This window comes from Hylobates moloch, unplaced genomic scaffold (assembly GCF_009828535.3).
Source record: "Hylobates moloch isolate HMO894 unplaced genomic scaffold, HMol_V3 SCAFFOLD_9, whole genome shotgun sequence".
In the NCBI taxonomy this organism is placed as follows: domain Eukaryota; kingdom Metazoa; phylum Chordata; class Mammalia; order Primates; family Hylobatidae; genus Hylobates; species Hylobates moloch.
This window is the reverse complement of record NW_026652284.1, coordinates 87,019,792-87,041,683: the sequence shown is the minus strand read 5'-3', so window position 1 is coordinate 87,041,683 and position 21,892 is coordinate 87,019,792. Positions and strand designations below refer to the sequence as shown.

Here is a 21,892-nt window from a genome sequence, read left to right as displayed (position 1 = left end):
TGTATTGTAATATTTTCTCTTCCCCAGTTCACAATCCCCACCCTAAAATGAATAAATTAAGAGGCAAATTTGATGGGCTTTTCCACTTTTATTTTATTTGATCTCTGTGAAACATCCAAGAGATTTCTTCTGCATGTTCCTCTTTCCCTTTATTTGAAAGTATTTCACACTCTTCTTGGTCTCATACACATTAATGTTCCTTTTTACTGCCCCTTTTCCTCCATCTAGACCTTAAAGTTGGCTCTCTTCTAAGTGAAAAGATCCATGATATTAAAGAGCTATAGAGCCTTGCTATTTAAAAGTGTGTTCCAGGGACCAGCTGCATTGACATCACCTAGAAGCTTATTGTGAATGTAAGATCTGAGGCTCAGTCCAGACCTACAGATTTACTATTGATGTGCATGCACAACACATTTGAGAGACATACAAATAGAGCCTCTGAAGAGATCAAAGACCTGCAGACTGCATAAGAGACAGAAGAAATGGGTTTCCCTACATAACTTCCTATTTGTGACAGTTAACACCAGCAGTTTTCAAATCTCTGTCAAACTAATACAATGGTTTCTAAATTAGTCATGGTGATAGACTATATTATTGTTACTAAGCCTGTATTCTTTCCTGTTGAGGAATATAAAATATACTTCACCATCCTATTGATGTCAGACATGGCCAACTTGCTTTGCTCAATGAACCATATGTGTCTTCCAGGTGGAAGTGTTTAGAGCCAACATTGTATTTCTTAGCTCTCTTTTCTATCTCAAAACCAGAGATCTTCCATATAGTGGCTGCTCCATCAACATGTATTCCAGAAGAAAGATGTAATTCCTAAAAGATTATTCCACATAGACACATGTGGGCACATGAGTCAGGCTATTCCCATTTCTACTCTTGATTAAATTACTATGCTTGGGAGCTTAAAAAAATTATTCAACAATTCATGCATAAAAAGCAAATTATCTACTAGGGGAAACTGAAAAGAATCTGGCTGGCTTGCATGAGACTTCTCTACTGAAACATTATTCATTGCTATAAGACTGAAATTATGCCAATTGAATCAAAAACTCCAGAATGAAGGAGGACATTCTAAAAGGATTACTAGAGAATATAGAACAATAATAAGTTATAAAAAAGTGTTTGAAAAACTATGAATGTTACAAACACGGACAATGTAAAAATAGTAAAGTGAGTAAATATTAGGATGTGAGAAGGAGAAAAATAAGAAATGAAACTGCTAATGTTGTATCAAAGCATGGTTAAATATATCCCAACTAAAACTGAAATAAGATTGTAATAACAGTACGTGTAATTTTTTTTTTTTTTTTTAGAATTTGCTTAAATTTAGACACACCCCTTAGGAATTAATCTCTTGTGGTGAATAAGTATTACCTTTCATTGTCACTCCCTCCTTCTAACCACCCATCCATCCTTCTATACGTATATACACATAGAAGAGATCTTGGCAGTAATGCCTACCCAAATATTAACAGTATCTCTGGGTGACTGGATTAGAGGTGATTTTTAAAGTTTAGTATTTGCAACATATGACTTATTTATATATAGTATATATCAGGTTTATTTTAAAAATTAATTTCCTATAAAAGACTGGAAGCAAATATTCCACAATATCAATGGTTCTTAATTGTGGTATGAGAAAAAAGAATGATCATAATTCCAGTAGTTTATTTATTCCACAAGGACCTTGCTATACAGTCATTTCATCTTCAGCATCTTTCTCTCAGCATATAAACATGTCTTCCTTTTAGGAACTTTTCATTATAAGTCACCTCAACTTTCCTAAGGTCTCAATACTATCCAGAGGTTGGCAGAAAACTTAAACATGCATTTCTTTTATTAACTTGCATCATAAAATAGGTGCATGCCCCAAGTACTTGTAAAGAAAAATAAATAAATAAAAACCTGCTAAATTCAGCAAGACTTTGATTGAGAGAAATATCATTAAGGAAAACAGAATGATGTAGAGTTCTTCACATCCTAAGTCAGTGGTTTTTAACCCTAGTTACATATTAGAATTCCGTAAGAAACTATGAGTGGAGATCTTAAACAGAGATTTCAAGATCAAATCTTTGATTATAATCAGATCTTGGCATCAAAATTTTTTAATGGCTACCCAGGGAATTCTAATGTGTACCCTGCACTGGGACTCACTGCTATCAATGCTGCCCAACAAAACTTTCTGCAATGGTAAAAATGTTTTATATCTGCCTTGTGTAATATGGTAGCCACTAGCCATCTGTCTTTTGAGTACTTGAAATGTGTCTAGTGAGACTGAAAACTGAATTTTAAGTTTTACTTAATTAAATTAATTTACATTAAAATAGCTACATGTGCCTAGTCACAAAGATTCTTTGCTTAGCCAAATTTTAGTCAGGCTGCTGAACCCTCTCCTATGCCAATCTGTTCACTTCCTTATAAAACCCAGTTTCAGCAAGAATCATGTTAAGGTCAGTTTAGCTGGAACCCCCACCCCGATCCTGGATATCTGATTACCTTCCGTATCTGATCAGTTTTCTCATCCTCCACTGTCCAGGTGAAGTCTGATTACTCTGGCCTGTCTTCAGCAAGAATCCTGGTAGGTCGGTTTCATTATAATACCCCTTGTTCCTGACGTTATCTCTTAGCAATTGTCCATCCATCTATCCTTACTCTACTCCTTGGCTATAAATTCCCACTTGCCCATTTTGTATTTGGAGTTGAGCCCAATCTCTCTCCTCAACTACAAAATCTCATTGCCACAGTCCCTATCCCTTATTGCAATGGTCCTGAATAAAGTCTGTCTTACTGTGCTTTAGGAAGTATTATCAAATAATTTTTCCTTTAACACTAGTTGCTACCATATTAGATAGAGCAAATACAGAATCCTGAATCCAAATTTCTCAATCCAGTTCCTCATTTGCATCAGCTGCAATTCAGATACTCAACAGCCATATTTGCCTAGTGGCTACCATACTGGCTATCACAGATACAGACCATCTTCATCACCTCAAAAAATTCTATTGAGTAGTACTCTCAAAAAAATCCAAAACAGAGAGTTGTAACTATCTAAAATCTATAGTTTAAAATGTAAAACCTACCTCTCAGTTAAGATGGACTGTCAGATAACTGCATATTTGGATTAATTGTTTTCCCCCTGTACAGAAGTGCTTTTACTAACTTGCAGTTTAGAGCTACACCATTGAACTACATTCAAGATTTAATGGGTTTAAAAAAATTAAAAATAGATTTTTGAAACTGAAGTCTGTACTTACTATAAAAATAAGCTTTTCGGTTTGTTTTGCTTTATTACAGAGTTCCATGAGATTTTTTCTTTTTGTTATATCCTCACTGTAAGGAATAACTGTGTTTCTCCTGGCTGCCTAAGCAACAGGTTTATCTTTATCCTAGGGACACTGTGATTTATGGCTGATTACATTTCCTTCTTTCCATTTACTGCTAGAAAATAAAAGCCAATTTTTGTCCTTTCTCTAATGTATGTATTTGACCTTAAAACATGTTCCTTTTTTGTACTAGTATCACCTATTGAACAACATTTATTAAGAGTCTCCTAATGTAAGTTTCCTAGTGGCCATGAAATAAGCCTTCATACACAGAAAAACACTATCTGCAGTCGCTTTACTTTTAATGTTAGATTTCTTGAAGTTAAAAATATAAAAACCTACTTTCCCTTAAGTCTTCTACCATAAAAAGTGCATTCTATTTATAATCTAGCAAATTTTAACACTTTCTAAGGTGCTTTAAATAGCTGACCAACTCAAACTGGAAAATTAAATATCCCTAAATAATCCTGTTATAAACATGGGTAACTAAGTTCTCTTACATATATTGCAGGTCCTTGAATAACATTGTTTTGTTTCATTGTTTTGTTATAACTTTGATGAGAAAAAAAAAATCAATTCCCAGACAAGGCCACTGTCTGTGTGCAGTTTACACATTCTACCCACATCTGTATAGGTTTTCTCCCGGTACTCCAGTTCCCTCCCACATCCAGAGATGTGCACATTAGCTTAATTAGTGTGTTTAAACTGTCCTAGTATGAATGAGTGTGTCTGTTTGTGTGCGTGTGTGTGTGTGTGACTGTGCCCTGAGGTGGAATGGTGTCCCGTCTAGGACTGGTTCCCACCTTGCGCCATGAGCAGGACAGGATCCAGCCAACAGTGACTCTGAACTGGAATAACTGAGTAAATAATTCTCTTGTCTTTATTAATCTTTCTTTAATGTTTGTATAGTTCACATTTATTTCAATGTTTAATAATGGAAATATTTTAGGTCTTTACTTACAAGTTTGCTAATGTTTTTGTGACCAGAAATATATAGTAGGAACCTAACTCTTGTTTACATCAATTAGCTTATGGTAAAATTGGTTTCTTTACACATCATTTTGCTTAAAAGTTACAGCTTCCACAAACCTACTGATGATGTCAAAGAAGGACTTACTATACTAAACTGCATTTAAAAATTTACTATATTCTATTTCAAACACATTGCTTCTAACAAGTAAACCTCCTGAGAACTTAAATATTAAAAACCCTATACTAAGTTTTAAATATAATAAATGTTAAGTTCTTAAACATTCCAGTGGTTTCTAAGTTTAGCCAAATTGTTGCACCTTTCAACTTAAAATCCCAAGTCAAAAAACAATTACGCAAGTATGCATTTTAAACTATACTCTTAAGACTAATTTGTTGGCCACTTTTATAGGCCTAAGTCTCTGAAACAGAACAAATACCTTAAAGACCAAATACACTGATTATTCCTAGACTTAAAACAAAACTATTAATATAAGCACTTAATAAATTTCATAATTTCTATATTACTTCTAACCTTCCCATGGATAAAAGACTTACCCACTAAGAAAAGTGTGGTTGCCAGACCAGCAGCATCAGCATTACTTAAGAACTTGTTAGAAATGCAAATTCTCAGCCACACAGAATCACAAATTCTAGGAGAGGTATTCAACAATGTTTTTCTAACAAGCCCTTCAGGAGATGATTCTGTTGCATGCTAAAGTTTGAGAATGATCAGCTTATTTTAGAGGCAGTTTTGTTCTACAACACAGATAATACAGAACTTCCTATCAGCTATCCTGTGAGACAAGCAGCAATTCTAAAACAGGCAAATCAACCTCATGCCTGAGAACCACTGAACTAAATGAAACACTATTAAGAAAGGCTAACTAGTTGGGAGTTACCACTACAGCCCACTGAGGTTGCTGATCAAGTAGAGAGTATTCTCTTCCTCCCACCCAGCTTTAGGAAAAGACACTAAAACTGGGGCCAGCTGGGGTTAACTTCTACCAACACTGTGAGTTTTTTGCTTTGTGGTGGTGGTGGTGGTGGTTGTTTTAAATAGTTACTGTAACAACTGGTACACTCCAGGTCTTTTAGAGCAGTGGTCCCCAACCTTCATGGCACCAGAGACAGGTTTCACGGAAGACTATGGATTATGGACATGTGGGCAAGGGGTGGGGGATGGGGAGAGAGATGGTTTCTCAATGAAACTGTTCCACCTCAGATCATCAGGGATTAGACCTAGCATGTGCAGTTCACAATAAAGTTCACACTCCTATGAGAATCTAATGTCCTCACTGATCTAACAGGAGGCAGAGCTCAGGCAGTAATGCTTGCTCACTTGCTGCTCACCTCCCGCTGTGCAGCCTGGTTCCTAACAGGCCATGGACCAGGACTGGGGACCCCTGCCTTAGAGGCACTTGGTCTTCCTGGGTTCAAGATAAGCCATCATCTAACTCTTTTTTTTTTTTTTTTTAGACGGAATTGCGCTCTTTTGCCCAGGCTGGAGTGAAGTGGCGTGATCCCAGCTCACTGCAACCTCCACCCCAATGGGTTCAAGTGACTCTCCTGCTTCAGCCTCCCAAGTAGCTGGGATTACAGGCATGTGCCACCATGCCTGGCTAATATTTCTATTTTTAGTAGAGACAGGGTTTCGCCAGGTTGGCCAGACTGGTCTCAAACTCCTGACCTCAGGTGATCCACCCGCCTCGGCCTCCCAAAGTGCTAGGATTACAGGCGTGAGACACCGTGCCCGGCCAACCATCATCTAACTCTTAACACATCATCTGAGGTGGCAATTTCCAACCTAATATATATCTAATTTTTCTCACACCCTCATTGGATTTTGCATTTCCAGCTCTGTCATTTTACTATCTTTCTAAGTCTAAAAAATCTTCAATGACAATCCACCCTATCCTTTATAATCTTAACTAATTTAACTTTAATACCTTACATGATAGAATTTTAATTCTTCTCACATTTTTTTCCCTATCTCAAGGACTGTAACTCTTGCAAATACTAAGAAAACACCCAAATAAATTTTGAATTTCTCACTTCTTTCTTTGGCTCAGATTTTTCAAAAGGAAAATAGGATAATAATAGTACTATCTCATCAGGTTTTTGTTAGGATTAAATAAAAAACATTTGCTCAGAGCCTAACCCATTACAGCTATTATTCTTGCTATAGGTTGAGTACCACTTATCTGAAATGCTTGGGAACAAAAGTGTTTTGGATTTTTTTGAATCTTCCTAAAGGATAGGATGGATTTGGAGTATGTGCATTACTGATTGAGCATCCCAAATCCAAAAATCCAAAATGCTCCAAAGAGCATTTCCTTTGAGCATCATGTAGGCCCTCAAAAAGTTTCAGATTTTGGACTTTCTGATTTGGGATGCTCAATCTGTATTACTACTTCTGTTATTACTAAAAGTATTATCATCATCATCATCCCATTTATTGAAATAGACATTACCCCCAATCCAAGCAAAACATGATTTTTTACACTCCCCAATATTAGGTTAGAAACCCTTATTATATACTCCCATAATATATTTTACTTTCCATGCCCAATACCCAACGCAGTTATAAATTCCTTGTCCAATGTCTATTTTCCCAACTAGATAGGATCATTAATGAACCTCAGTACTCCTCACCAGTAAAATGAAAATGCTACTATTAATTACCTCATAGGGTTGTTGCTGAGGGTTAACTTGTGCGTAAGACATAGCAAGCACTATATGTTTTGCCTATTATAATTATTATTCCATGTCTTGGTTTACATTTTCCACGATTATCAAAAGTGAACCAGTAACAAGAATATCAATCTCAGGCTTCTAAACTCTTCCCCTTCAGTTACATACATTCAGTACATAGGATTTGCTTAACGTAAACCTAAAATGAAATTTCAGCAACAGGGATAATCATTTAAGAAATATTATTATTAAATAGTTTTTCCTTGACATGTCAAATAATTCAAGTCATAAAAATGTAATATGTTCCCACTTAACTTCATTTTTCATCAACTCTATTGATATACACACACATACCAGTAATATACATGCTATGAGGCAGAGCAGTTTTAGGTGCCCAGTTCAACAATTTGCAACTAAGGTCTATGGTTGGTATTACAAGATGTTAATGTCCCATATTCAAAGTTCTTTCAGAACTGTTGGCTACTGAAGTCAGCACTTCTGCATAGGAGTAGCCATTTTAGTAGAACTGTTCCATCACTGCTTCTACTACTGCTATCCACCATTGTCATCCTCCCACTAAGGGGCCAAGAAGGACTAAAATGAAAAAGTGGACCCCTGCTTCTATTCCTTCTCACATCCCAACATCAGAGGAGTTACGCATCAAGAAGGGGTGGAGGGGAGTTTGTGAGAGCTAGACCACACCTCTTCTCCGCTACCAACCTAACCTGCAATGGGAACTGAGGTAGAAAGATAAATGGAGATATAAATTGAATATGAGACTGAAATTTTTAAATAAATGGACCAAGTCTTAAATAACTGAAAGATAGTTTTAATTGCTAAAAATAAATGAAAAGAAAATGTAAAAGGGCTGAGTTGTGCTCAAAGAATCCTGTCACCAAGTGGGAAAATGAGGTTAATATAATAGGACAGCTTATGATAAAAACTATTTCATGTTTATATTACAGTAAGTTGAGAGTCTACACTAGTAAAATTTATCTATATTTATTACCATATAATCTAGTGAAGTGAGTACTTTTAAAGATAATACATTATGAGTTATAGTCATGCCCCCAAACAAGAGCTATATTTAAAGTTCAAAACAATTTTTTTAAATCAAAGCATAATGTACCCTTTAATCAGGAACAGGCATTGTATTTTAAGATGTTTCCTTTGTTATTGTTATTAACTAGATCAATGGTGTGATAATGTCCTTAATATGTCTAAGTCTCAATTACGGTTTTCCTGAGAAGGCTATAATGGTGGAGCCAGTAATCACTAAAAGCTGGTAAGAGTAAAAGCAGCCACCTTGGAGAGGAGTAAAGGAAGGAGACACTAACAGTTCAGTAAGTGGTTTGTTTATAGAAAGGGTAAACTCAGAAACATTGACCAAAGTTTTTTTTGTTTTTTGTTTGTTTGTTTGAGATGGAATCTTACTCTGTCACCCAGGCTGGAGTGCAGTGGTGTGATCTTGGCTCATGGCAACTTCCACCTCCCGGGTTCAAGCGATTCTCCTGCCTCAGTCTCCTGAGTAGCTAGGATTCCAGGAGTGTGCCACCATGCCCGACTAATTTTTGTTTTTGTTTCATTTTTGAGATGGAGTCTCGTCCTGTGGCCCAGGCTGGAGTGCAGTGGGGCGATCTCACTGCAACCTTGCCTCTTGGGTTCAAGCGATTCTCCTGCCTCAGCCTCCCGGGTAGCTGGGATTACAGGCACGCACCACCATGCCCAGCTAATTTTTGTATTTTTAGTAGAGACAGGGTTTCACCATGTTGGCTAGGCTGGTCTCGAACTCCTGACCTCAGGTGATCCGCCCGTCTCAGCCTCTCAAAGTGCTGGGATTACCGGCGTGAGCCACTGCAATTGGCTGACATTTGACCAAAATTTTATCTGGTCTATCCTTAATCTGTCAATGGTAAAACTATCTTATCAACATCATTACTGAACATGACTCCCTCCAACCCTTCTTGATGCATAACTCCTCTGATGTTGGGTTGTGAGAAAGAACAGAAACATGGTTCTACTTTTTCATCTTAGTGGATGAAAGGAGGAATAAGATCACTAACAACAAAGGATTTCCTGGAATGCAGTCAATTTACATGTGTGAAAGTATCTGTAACATGAAATACTCCTACAATACACAGGACTTTTTAAAGAACTGAAGAAAGAATGATAGCAGGAGACTTAAGCAGCTATTAAGAGACTGAAATAACAGTAGTCTCAAGCAGAATGAGCAGTCTTAAGAAATCCTTCAAACAGACTGACAGACACTCATTCTGAAGGACACAAACACAAAGAACAACCCTAGAGCCAAAATCCATCTGAGAAGCAACTACAAAGCACAGAATTCTCATTTTAAACAAAGGCTAGCTGGAAACACATGAAGAATCATTTATTTTTTACTTGTGTATATACATGTTGCCTCTCAAAAGTCGGCTAGTTTTCACTAATTCTGCTCCAAATGAAAATGCTCTAGAACAGAGAATTTTGAAATCACCAAATCCAACCTCATTTACAAAGGAGAAAATATAGGCCCAAAGACACTAAGTAACTTGTCCAAATTCTTTAAGGAAGTTAATGCTAGGACGTACCTGCCCACATGACTGTGGTCATACTTTGACCTCACAAGGCCTCTCTAATGTGTCAGAGATTTGGGGGCACCATGACTGTTAAAGAATATGCAATGAATACATACAGCAGCTTCAACAGAAGAGGAATACATATCACTTCTGAAGCGCCATTTGAAGAGGGTGTCAGATATAGCTGTGCTCCATATATATAAACACAAAAATGTCTCTCTGCTGCCCAGTCTGGATTCTCCTCCTGGGCTCAAAGGATCTTCCCGCCCCAGCCTCCTGAGCAGAGTAGCTGGAACTACAGATACCGGCCACCGAATGAATCAGATACACGTGTTTGGGCATATTTATTAAAATACTAACCATATTCCTTTTTAGTTAAGTTACCCCACATATTTCTGAATTCTCCATCCATCTCAAGGCTGATCACACATCAACTGTTTTCAATTAGGCTACTGAAAACTCATTTTAAAAAATCCTTGATTTGAACACTTTAAAGTCCCTTTCCTATGCCTGGTCCCACCTTTAAGAGGATTTTGCATTTGGTTAACGTCCTTCAGAGCAGAAACAAAGAGTATTCCCCTGCCCTTTTCATTTCCTAATTCCATAAACAGCAATTCTAAAGATAAAAGATATTTTATGTAAAGTAAGGAAAATTTATTTTAAAGAGCTATGCTAAAAATGAGACTTTAATACTTCTTCAAAGCTTAAATTACATACCTACACACATAGATCAATAGATGCCCTCACTGTTTTACTGCTTTAAAACAACTGGCAGTGCCCAGCATGGCGGCTCAGGCCTGTAATCCCAGCACTTGGGAAGGCCCAGGCAGGAGGATCACTTGAGGCCAGGAGTTAAGACCAGCCTGGGCAACATAGCGAGACTCCACCTCTACAAAAATAAAGTAAGATAAAATTTAAAATAAAATGACTGGCAGGATGTGAAGTTATAAACAGATTTTACACACTTTGTGCCTATCTCTATTTTCTGAACTCTCTAATGCTCATTTATTTTCATAACCCTCAAATATTAAAGCAATTAACAAAAATAAAATAAAATAAGACATGGCTAGGATGTCTGCTACCTGTTAAAGGAAGCCAAGGACACTGGAAATTACCCTATGCATTGTGCTAAAACTGTTCAGCAGCACTTTCAAAGATTCTTTAAGTTATCAATATCATGCCGCTACAAATGACTGTTTTAAAGAATGGTACAAAGCCACTGTGGTGAAAAAAATCAGCCAACACAACACAAAATAAACAGGAACTGGGAAAGTTTCTAGGTTCTGCCACCACAAGACAACGTGCAGCCGTTCAAAAAGTACAGGACGCAAGTCAACTAGCTTCCAATGTTAACGAAGTGTTTTATTTTACAAAGAAGTTATCTGGCTTTTTATTTTTCGGTTAGGAAGTGAATCCTAACAACTGAGAAATATCAAAGAAAAACTGACCCAAACCAAAACCAAAGCAAGCACAGCGCTCTTCAAGAATCCAAGACTGAAAACACGGACGTCATAACTGGTTCAGTCTTCACCTCCCAGTGGGAGGGAAAGAGATAATGGATCGTACCCTTGAAATACTTGGCGGGGAAAGAAAATCAAGTCTAGGTGGGGAAAGCAGGAAGAGCAGCGCAGGAAGAGCTGGCACGCAGCTGAAAGTCTTCCCTCCCCAGAGCCGAACGAGTCCTTCCTTCCTCGCCCCCGGCAGCCGCCACCCAGGCCACGTCGCCCGCCCCGACCCAGGCACACCTGCCAGGGCCGGGCCGCGACCCCTGCCCGGCGCCACGACCGCCGCCTCCCCCCAGCCCTCAGCCCAGGTCGGCCGCGCGGGAGGCGAAAGCTCACCAGGTCCCTCCGCGCTGGACGGCGCCGGGGGCCGGTGGGGCGGGGACCCGCACCCGAGGTCCCCCTGGGCGGGCTCCCTCAGGTAATCCTCGAAGCGCACCTGCCGGGCTTCGCCGCCACCCCCGAACCCCCACAGGCGGTTGGCCGTGCCCCGCAGAAGGCGCCCACTCTTCTCGGTGAACGTGGTCAGGTACTCCATGCTGCCGCGGGGCTGGACGCGGAACTGGGGCCCAGGAGGTCGACGGTTTCGGCGGTGACTGCCACCACTAGCGCGCCCGCCGGCCCATCAGACCTGACCCAGGGGAGGCGGCTCCGCGCGCCTCACAGGAGGCGGGGAGGGGGAGGGGGCGTCCCTCTCCCTGCCCGGGGACGGACCATCAGGAAACCACGCGTCGGGGGAGCAAAAGACGGACAAAAGTTTCTGAAAAGTTTTTCTTGTGGCTTCTAAATGCCAAATGAGGCAGAACTTGGTTTGTCACATAGGTATATTCTTCCTGGAACCGATACGGGGTCAGAAAACTGGTGGCTTTTAAGCAAGCTGGACGGGTCCTCTCCGCGCATCCCCCCACCCGCCTGGCGCCAATGGAGCTGGCCTGGCCCGCCCTGCCCCTCCCCGCCCCGTCCGCGCTCGGACCGGACTTTCAGGACTGCAGGGGAAAAGGGTGGACGCCCAGCCTCCCACCAGGTCAGAGGAGAGGCTAAAAATGGCCCTGGGGAGACTTTGCTGAAGTTGCATGGAGTTCGGGAGCCTAGGAGGGGTCTGCAAATAACTGTCAAAAAGTTTGAAGGGTGTGTGTTGGCTTGGGGAAAAAAGAGGGTGGAGTGCATCACATACAACTGCTGCAGCTTGTATTTCCTTTTTTTTTTTTTTTTTATGTTTAAGGACGGCGGAGATGCTTTCAACCTAAGACTGCAATCATAATTAAAACATGAATAGTAACATTTTAAGTTCGTTGTGCCATTCTGAACTCATGTTAGTGTTGGACATTTTATGATCCCAGTCCTGTTGAGGCAGCGTAATTGAGGGATTTAGTTTGCAGATCTACCTTTCAGGGACAAAGAACCTAGACAGGGAAAGAGCAGTAACTTTTGACAGAAATTTTGCTTCCTGTGAGATCTGGTTATTCTCTTCCTTTCACATCTGTTTGTAGTTCTTTTAGTTTTCCCAGGGATTAAATAAATTAAACCCTCTTTCTTGGAATGACCAATATATTAATATATTGGGGGGAAAAAAGATTTGAATTACTTAGGAAGTTGATGAACTACCCACTCCAACAATAGAGTCCTGAAAATCAGGCTTAAGCTTTTGGCCAAACTACTAAAGATTATCCCTCCTGACAAACACACACCCTCTTTTTTTTTTAAACCAGTTGACAGATCTTTTTTGCATCATCACCATTTTCAGTTTAGATTCTTACTAGGTGGGATAAATTTCACCAATCTAATATCAGCCATCACCATTATGCCTGGTGAAAAATACAGAATGTCTGGGCTGCACCCTCAAAGTAATTCGGTGTTTATGGGAAAGGGGCCCAGGAGAATCTGCATATCCAGCAATCCATGTTTTCAGGGTTGTGGCTTGGGAAAGAACTGTTCCAGACTTCTGACTTCCTAAGGACCTATTTTGTAGATGTTGCAATGGACGGAATGTTTGTGCTTTCCCTTAAATTCATTTGTTAAAATCCTAACCCCGATGTGATGGTATTAGGAGGTGAGGCCTTTGGGAGGTAATTCATGAGCATAGAGGCCTCATGAATGCAATTAGTACCCTTATAAAAAAGGGACCCAGAGAGCTGTCTCCATCTTTCTGCCACATAAGAATACAAAAATACAGCAGTTTGCAAACCAGAAGAAGGTCCTCACCAGAAACCAACTATGCTGGCACCCTGATCTTGGACTTCTAGCCTCCAGAACTGTGAGAAATAAATGTGTGTTTATAAACCAGTCAGTCAGTCTATGGTGCTTTATTATAGCATCTGGAACGAGCTAAGACCGCTACTAAGTAGCATTCCATTTGACAAGGAAGACTTAATTAACCATGCACACTACTTCTGAGTTCAATGAAAGAGAAGCTCGGTAAGTATTAAAAATCAAATTTCAATGACTTAGTCTAATTCTCATTAATAATTTAAATTATTTTTCTAAGATATGTTTTACATCTTCTAAAAATTTACCGGTTTGTTATAAGCATATCCAATTAATGCTTGAGATTTTACCTGATTAGATCTGCACTTTTACATCCAACATTTGCAGGAACCTTCATTCTACCAGTTCAAATCCAGATTTACAGGTAGTTAACCCATCTGTTTTGGGGTTTTTTTCCTGCTTCTATTTCATAGAAGGCTAGAGGTGCTGAAGAAAAATGTATAACCTTGATGACTGAATGCCTTACAATCTTTGATTTAAACTCGGCTGAGTCGTAATGTCTCTAAAATCCTTCTATTCATATAGTCAGTGTTCTCTTTTATTCTCTATATTTGTTGACTGAACTGTCATCATTCTCCTGAAGTTACCAAATTCATCACTTGAACATGTTACTTTGCCTTCTACATGACCCAGAAAATCATAGGCCATGAAATATGAACATTCATTTTTCTTTCCTTTTTCTCTTCAATCTACATCAAGTTGCTCTCCCTACCTTGCTTTAGAAGGAGGTCTTTATTCCTGTCCATACCTTTCTTCCAAATTTGTTTTTGATAGTCTAATTATGTTGTCTGTGACTTGCCAGCTTTATTATTCCTCTCTGTTCCTTTTCACTATATTTCCTTTCCTCTTATCCTTCCTCTATCAGCCACATAAATCACTCTCACCCTTAAAAAAAGCTTGCTTATATACCATGCCTGCTTTTTCACGCTACCTTTTGCCTCATTAAAAAAAAAAAAAGCCGGGCGCAGTGGCTCACGCTTGTAATCCCAGCACTTTGGGAGGCCGAGGCGGGTGGATCACGAGGTCAGGAGATCGAGACCAGGTGAAACCCCGTCTCTACTAAAAAAAAAATACAAAAAATTAGCCGCCTATCGGAGGGGCAGAGAATGGCTGAACCGGAGGGTTGAAGTCACCGTGACCGAGATCCACCACTGGGCTCACGGTGAAAAAAAAAAAAAAACTTTATTGATAAGTAATTTAAGTACTGTAAAATTCACCTGTTAAAATTACATAGTTCACCTTATAACAATTCAGGGTTATAAAGCCATCATCAAAATGTAATCTTTGAACCTGAACATTTCCATCACCACAAAAAGAAACTTTTTACCATCCGTAGTCACGTCCCAGTCACACTTGCAGCCCTAGGCAACCACTAGTCTATTTCTGCCTCAGTGGATTTGCCTTTTATAGACATTTCATATAATGCTTGGTCTTTGGCGTCTGGCTTCTTTCACTTAATGTTTCTGAGGCTTCTTCATGTTGTAACATGTATTGGTAGTTCATTCCTTTTTACTGCCAAATAACATTACATTTTATAAGATATACCACAATTTATTGATCCATTCATTCATTGATTGTTCATACCTTGCAGCTATTATGAATAATGTTGTTAGGAACATCTAGGTAATTAAGTTTTTTTGTTGACCTGTTTTCATTTCACATATATACATAGAAGTGAAACTGCTGGGTCAAAATGGTGGCTTTCAATGTGCAAAAAGGTTAAATTTTGATGAAGTCCAATTTATCAATATTTTTATCACATCTGTGCTTTGCGTTGTATCTAAGAAATCATTGACTAATCCAAAGTTCGAAGATTAACTATTATGTTTTTTCTATGAGTTTTATTTTATTTAGCTCTTATATTAGGTCTTTGATCTAACATAGGTCTTTGACCTAATATAGGTCTTTGATCTTATATACGTCTTTAATCTATTTTGGGTTAATTTTCAGGTTTGATGTGAGGAAGTGGTCCAAATTCATTCTTTTATGTGTGGCTGTCCAGTTGTTCCAGCACCATTTATTGGAAAGATGATTTTTTCCCCCATTGTCTTTGCATCTTTATCAAAAATTAATTGACCTTAAATACAAGGTTTTATCTCTGGACTCTCAATTCTATTCCTAAACCCATGCCAATACCATGCTATCTTGATTACTGTAGCTTTGTAGTAAGTTTTGAAATTGGAAAGTGTGAGTCTTCCCATTTTGTTCTTCATTTGGAAGACTGTTTTGGCTATTCTGAATCCTTTTCATTCCATATGAATTTTAGGATTACTTTGTCAATTCTTCAAAGAAAAAAGTCAGTTGTAATTTTGATAGGGATTGCATTAAATTGGTAGATCAATATGGGAAGTATTGCTATATCTTCCATAAACAAAAGGATGTCTTTCCGTTTAGGTAGATGTTCAATTGCTTTCAGCAATGTTTTGTGCTTTTCATTGTATAAATCTTGTACTTTTTTGTGACATACATTAGTAAGTGTTTTATTTTTTGTTGGTATTGTGAATAGATTTTTTTTAGATTGCCATTGCTAGTATACAGAAATAAAATTGATTTTTGAATACTGTTCTTGTATCTTACAACCTTGCTGGACTCATTAATAAATTCTAGTCATTGTTAAATGGATTTCTTAACATTTTCTCTATATAAGTACATGTTCTCTGTAAATAAAGATGGTTTTGTTTTTTCCCTTCCAATTCAGGTGCCTTTTTTTTCTTGCCTAATTGCCCTGGTTAGAACTTTCAGTACAATATTAAATAGAAGTTGTAAGAGCAGATATCATTTTATTCCTGAATTTGGAGAAAACGCATTGAGTCTTTCACAATTAAGTATGATATTATACATTGCTTTTTTGTAGATGCCCTTACTCTAGTTTAGGAAGCACCATTCTATTCCTAATTTCTAATTTTTTTGTCATAAATGGACGTTAGATTTTGTCAAATGCTTTTTCTGCTTCTGTTGATATAATATTGTGCTTTTTGTCCTTTATCCTGTTAATATAATGTTTGCATTAATTAATATTTGTATGTTAAATGAACCTTGCCTTCCTTAGATAACCTTCAGAATGTATAATATGATGCTTGATTTGGTTTGTTGGTATTCTGTTGATGATTTTTTTTGTCTATATTCATAATAGATAATTATATTGGTTTATACTTTTCTTCCCTTGTGATATCCTCGTCTGGCTTTGGTATTTGGGTAATACTGGCCTCTTACAATGAATTGAGAAGTGTGCCATCCTTTTCACTTTTTTGGAAGAGTTTCTGAAGGATTGTTACTAATCATTCTTTAAATGTTTAGTATAATTCACCATTGAAGCCATCTGGCCCTAGGCTTTTCTTTCTGGTAATATTTTAAATTACTATAAGCATTTACCTCATATATATATATATATTCTATTTCTCCTTGTGTCAGTCAGTTTTGGTAGTTTTGTCTTTCTAGGAATTTGTCCATTTAATGTAAGTCATCTAATTTGTTATTCATAGTATTCCTTTATAATCCTGTTCATTTCTCTGATTTATATTAATATCAGCTGTTTTACTCCTAATTTTAGTAATTTGAGTCATCTCTGTTTTTTTCTGCTCAATCTAAATCTTTGTCAATTTTGTTACTCCTTGCAGAGAGCCAACTTGAGGTTTCATTAATGAGGTTTCTCTGTTTTCCTATTTCCTATTCCATTAATATCCATGCTAATCTTTATAATTTCCTTCTTTCTCTTTGTTTTGTGTTTAGTATCTTCTATTCCTCCCTCCAACCTCCCTAGTTTCATAAGGCAGAAAGTTAGGCTATTGATTTGAAATTTTTTTTATAATATAGGTTTTTACAGCTACATACCTCATTAGTTCTATCCCATAAATTTTAGTATATTGTACTTTAGTTTTTATTTATCTCAAAGTAATTTTCCTTATGACTTATTATTTGACTCATTGGCTATTTAGGAGTATGTTGTTTAATTTCCACGTATTTGTGAATTTCCCAAATTTCTTTGTGTTTTTGACTTCTAACTTAATTTTACTGTAGTTGGAGAACATACTTGGAATGATACCCCCATCCTTTCAAAATCATTGGGTCTTTTTTATGGCCTAGTTTATAGTCTATCCTGGATAATATTCCATTTCCTTCACTTTTAAGCCTTCCATTCATCACTGAATTTCTTGAAAATCCGTATTTGCTGCCTCTCTTAAGCTCCTACCCAAGCTCACTCTCAGCAAATTGTCATCCATTCATTCAGCTTTAGTAAATGCCTACTCAGCACTAAGATAGAGAGTCCCTATTTCTATGGCACTTTCAAGCTGATGGTACACTCCCAAAGATCACCAGTGCCAGCACAAGATGTTTTTGTGCAATTAGAAAGAGATACCCCTGCAAATAGACACATTACAAAAAGGCATCTCTAATCCAAAAATGAAATTAAGGAAATAATTCCATTTATAGTAGCATCAAAAAGGCAAAAATACTTAGAAATAAATCTAACCAAGGAGGAACAAGACATATACTGAAAAATACAAAACATAATTGAAAGAAGTTAAAGAAAATCTAAATAAATGGAAAGACATCCCATATACATGGACTAGAAAACTTAATATTGTTAAAATGGCAATTCAGAAATCAATACACAGATGCAATACATTCCCTATCAAAATTCCCCTGCATTATTTACAGATATGGAAAGTCCCATCCTCAAATTCATATAGAACTGCAAAGAGCCCCAAAGAACCAAAACAATATTGAAAAAGAAAAACAAGAATTGGGGGACTCATATTTCCCAATTTCAAAACTTTCTTCAAAGTTACAGTAATCAAAAACCCTAGTACTGGCATAAGAATAGATGTACAGATCAGTGAAATAGAATTTAGGGTTCAGAAGTAAACACATACATTTAGGGAAAACAAACTGATTATCAACAATGATGCTAAGGCCATTTAATGGGGAAAAATAGTGGCTTCAATAAATGGTGCAGTAACAACTCCATATTCACATACAAAAGAATGAGATTAAACCCTTACCTCACACCATGGACAGAAATGAACCCAGAATGGATTAAAGACATAAGTGTATGACTTAAAACTATTAAATTCCTAGAAGAAAACATAGGGTAAATCTTCATGATCTTGGAATTGGCAGTGGACTCAGAGATCACACCAAAGGCATAAACAACAAATTTGCTTCATTACTAATAAGAGGAATGCAAATATTTGCTAATAAATACGATTTTCTTCTATCAGGGTGGTGAAGATCAAAAAGTTTAAAACCATTTTGGTAACAGTGGGTGGAAACTACCACTTTCATATATTACTAGTAGGGGAGCGAAGAATGGTACTACCATTTTGCAGGATCATCAAAGAGGGTCATTTTGCAGGATCTATCAACATTTTTAAAGCACACTCCTTTTGACTCAGTGTCTTCACTTCTTGATATTTATCCTATTGATGTATGAAATGATGCAATTTTCTATTTGCAATAGCAAAATGTTGAAAATAACCTAAGTGGTGACTAATAAAGAAATGATTAAATACAATATGACATGTCCATATAATAGAATATTAATTATTCAGCCATTAAAAATAACTACACAGTTCCTGGTATAACTGATTATGAAAGAATCTTGTAAAAAGTATTTTTAAGGGGGAAAGCAAGATACAGAACACCACATGTGGTATGCTTCAATTTTTGAAAACAATGTAAAGTATGTGTAGTTATTCACATACAAATAAAACATTTCTGTTAGTATGTATAAGAACTTAGTAATGGTGGTCGCTTTCTGAGCAAAGAAGTGGGTGGCTTAGGGTGTGATGAGAGAGAACCTTAATTTTCACTGTGTGTATAATATGCATGTATCACCTATTCAAAAATGATTTTTTAAGTTAAGAAGGACCTGTTTCCCATAAGCCCATTCTGTCTTCTAGGAGCTTGCTAGACTGTCCACTGTCAATTTGACTGTCATTCAGCTCCTATGAAAGGCATTTGAGATAGACTGCATTTCTCAATCATCAGTAAGAAAAATGTGATCTTTCTTAAGTTGTCTAAGAGTTACAGGCATATCAAGTTAGGTCATCTGTAGTCAGTATATCTAAGGCATGTCTCATCATTAAGAACATGGGCCCTGAGTCTAACTTCAGATTCTGGCTTTGCCACTTACTAGCAGCGTAATGGGAAAGTAACTGACTTAGCCTCTCTCTCCCTCAGGTTCATTACCTGTAAAATAGAGATAATATAGAGATGTCGGGAAGATTTAATAACATCGTGCAAGCGATATGCCTACAAGAGTGCCTGTAAAACATTAAGCCTTGGTAAATGTGAGCTATAATGCTTCCTATAAAATACCTTATCAAGTTATACCATTAGTGTTATATTCTGAATTTTATTGAAGTTCAATGCAAGAAATAATTGTGTGAGGAACTGATATTGAAGACATTATTCATTATGTTGTTATTTGGTGTATATAATTAAAAAATATTTTTGGCCGGGTGTGGTGACTCACACCTGTAATCCCAGCACTTTGGGAGGCCACGGTGGGCAGATCACCAGGTCAGGAGATCGAGACCATCCTGGCTAACACAGTGAAACCCCGTCTCTACTAAAAATACAAAAAATTAGCCGGCTGTAGTGGCGGGCGCCTGTAGTCCCAGCTATTCGGGAGGCTGAGGCAGGAGAATGGCGTGAACCTGGGAGGCGGAGGTTGCAGTGAGCCGAGACCGTGCCACTGCACTCCAGCCTGGGTGACAGAGCAAGACTCCGTCTCAAATATATATATGTATATATATTTTGACAGATATTTAGAATTTTATGTCACGAAAAATCCTTGTGAAGACAGGACAGGCATTCATTAACCAGATAATACATGTTATCATCTTGTCTTAAGTTTCAAATACAATGACCATCTTTTTTTTTTTTTTTCCCAAAAAAGTAGAACTACCTTGCCATTGCCTTTGCTTAGTAATTTCTGGTCTCATTGAAATTATTATTTTTTACTAGATGTTTAAATTAAAAGGACAATATATAACTGGGTACATGCATATGGGAAAACAAAACTATAGTACAGAAGGCTATATAATAGTAAATTTGTTACATCCTTCCTGAATCAATCTCTACAGCTTTGTGTATATCCTTCTGTAAATTTTGTATGCATATATTTACATAGGGGTTAGTATGTGTATATATGCGTGTGTGTTGCTTTAAAAAAAAAACCCACACAAATGGGAACATACTGTGTCCACAATTTTGTTGTTGTTGTTGTTTTCTTGTTTGAGATAGGGTCTTACTCTGTTGTCCAGGCTGGCATGCAGTGGTGTGATCATGGCTTACTGCATCCTCGACCTCCTGGGATCAATCCATCCTCCTGCCTCAGCCTCCTAAGTAGCTGGGACTATAGGCACATGCTATCACACCCAACTAATTATTGTAGTTTTTGTAGAGACAGGGTTTTGCCATGTTGCCCAGCCTGGTCTTCAGCTCCTGGGCTCAAACGATCTGCATGCCTCTGTTTCCCAAAATGCTGTGATTACAGGCATGAGCCAAGGCACCTGGCCCATGTCCACAGTTTTATACAAATATTTTTACTTCACTTTGTCTTAGACACCTTTCCATATCAATTTCTATTAGTTCTCCTTCATTCTTTTTACAGTTTCCAAGTTCAATTTATTATTATCTGTTGAAAAAGCCTTTTGTTGTTAGTTGCTAGAATATTTAATTTAATTACATCACATTTACTTCCAAAAAAATTGTAAGGAAAGCAACTATTAATAAGTTGGAAACTTGTGCACTACTGTATGTAGGTTATTTAGTTAAACCACTCCCCAAAATGTTTTAAGAAATTCTGCCCCTGCCCCCGCAGCACTATTCCTTAAAGGAAACATTGTTCTTTTAATTGTGGAATCTTAAATAGAAAAATTTCAAGTAAGACAATGGTTTCTAAAACTATGAAGAAAAATGACATGAAAACTAGGCAAATGGCTCTGATTTTATATTTTTATACTAAAAGAATATCATCAGTAACCTAAAAATAATTAGAACCAGATTAACAAAAACGTTGGTTTGTAATGTTTATATTTTCTTAATTGTTAGATGAATTAAATGATTCCTATTTTAAGGGGAGTATTCTTCGATTGCTTGTTTACATTGGCCAATGACTGAAGTTCTGTTTAATGTTCAGTCTTCTCAATCTTTTTGTTCCTGCCCCAGCTCCCATCTCTGTCAGTCATCCTATATATCAAGCTCTCTGAATTCAAGCTCACTTCTTTATCTGTTTCTGAAGATGACATGAAATGGTTTTTCTACTAACAACCATTCCCTGGCATACTTCCTGGCTCACTAAAACTATTATGAGTAGCCACAACATTGTGTTCATTACTTTTTAAAACACTTTTTAACACAGATAAAATTATTGAATTTTAGGAAATAAAAGAAGCAGAACTGTAACATCCTGAGAAAACACAGAGACATTGAAGTATATGAGCACGATGCATCTGCAAATCTTTAAGCAAAATGGTAAAAGTGAGACCTGTGTTCTCATTGTAAGGCTAGCTATATTAATAAACTCAGAAAATAACAATTG

The 21,892-nt window shown here is 37.4% G+C and overlaps 1 protein-coding gene across 7 annotated transcripts in view; it reads right to left on the bottom strand.

The window, feature by feature from the left end:
• Positions 1-21,892, bottom strand: part of OXR1 (oxidation resistance 1) — a 489,593-nt gene that overhangs the window by 83,947 nt on the left and 383,754 nt on the right. The window contains exon 1 of one of the 7 annotated variants that reach the window (XM_032760254.2): positions 11,416-11,878. The exons of 4 other annotated variants lie outside the window; for them this stretch is intronic. In XM_032760254.2, coding sequence (XP_032616145.1) covers positions 11,416-11,614 — 199 coding nt within the window. In that variant the 5' untranslated portion in view covers positions 11,615-11,878. Of the gene's footprint in view, positions 1-11,415; positions 11,879-21,892 lie in introns of those variants that run through there. 2 more of the 7 variants (XM_032760251.2, XM_058443636.1) reach the window with 2 other exon arrangements.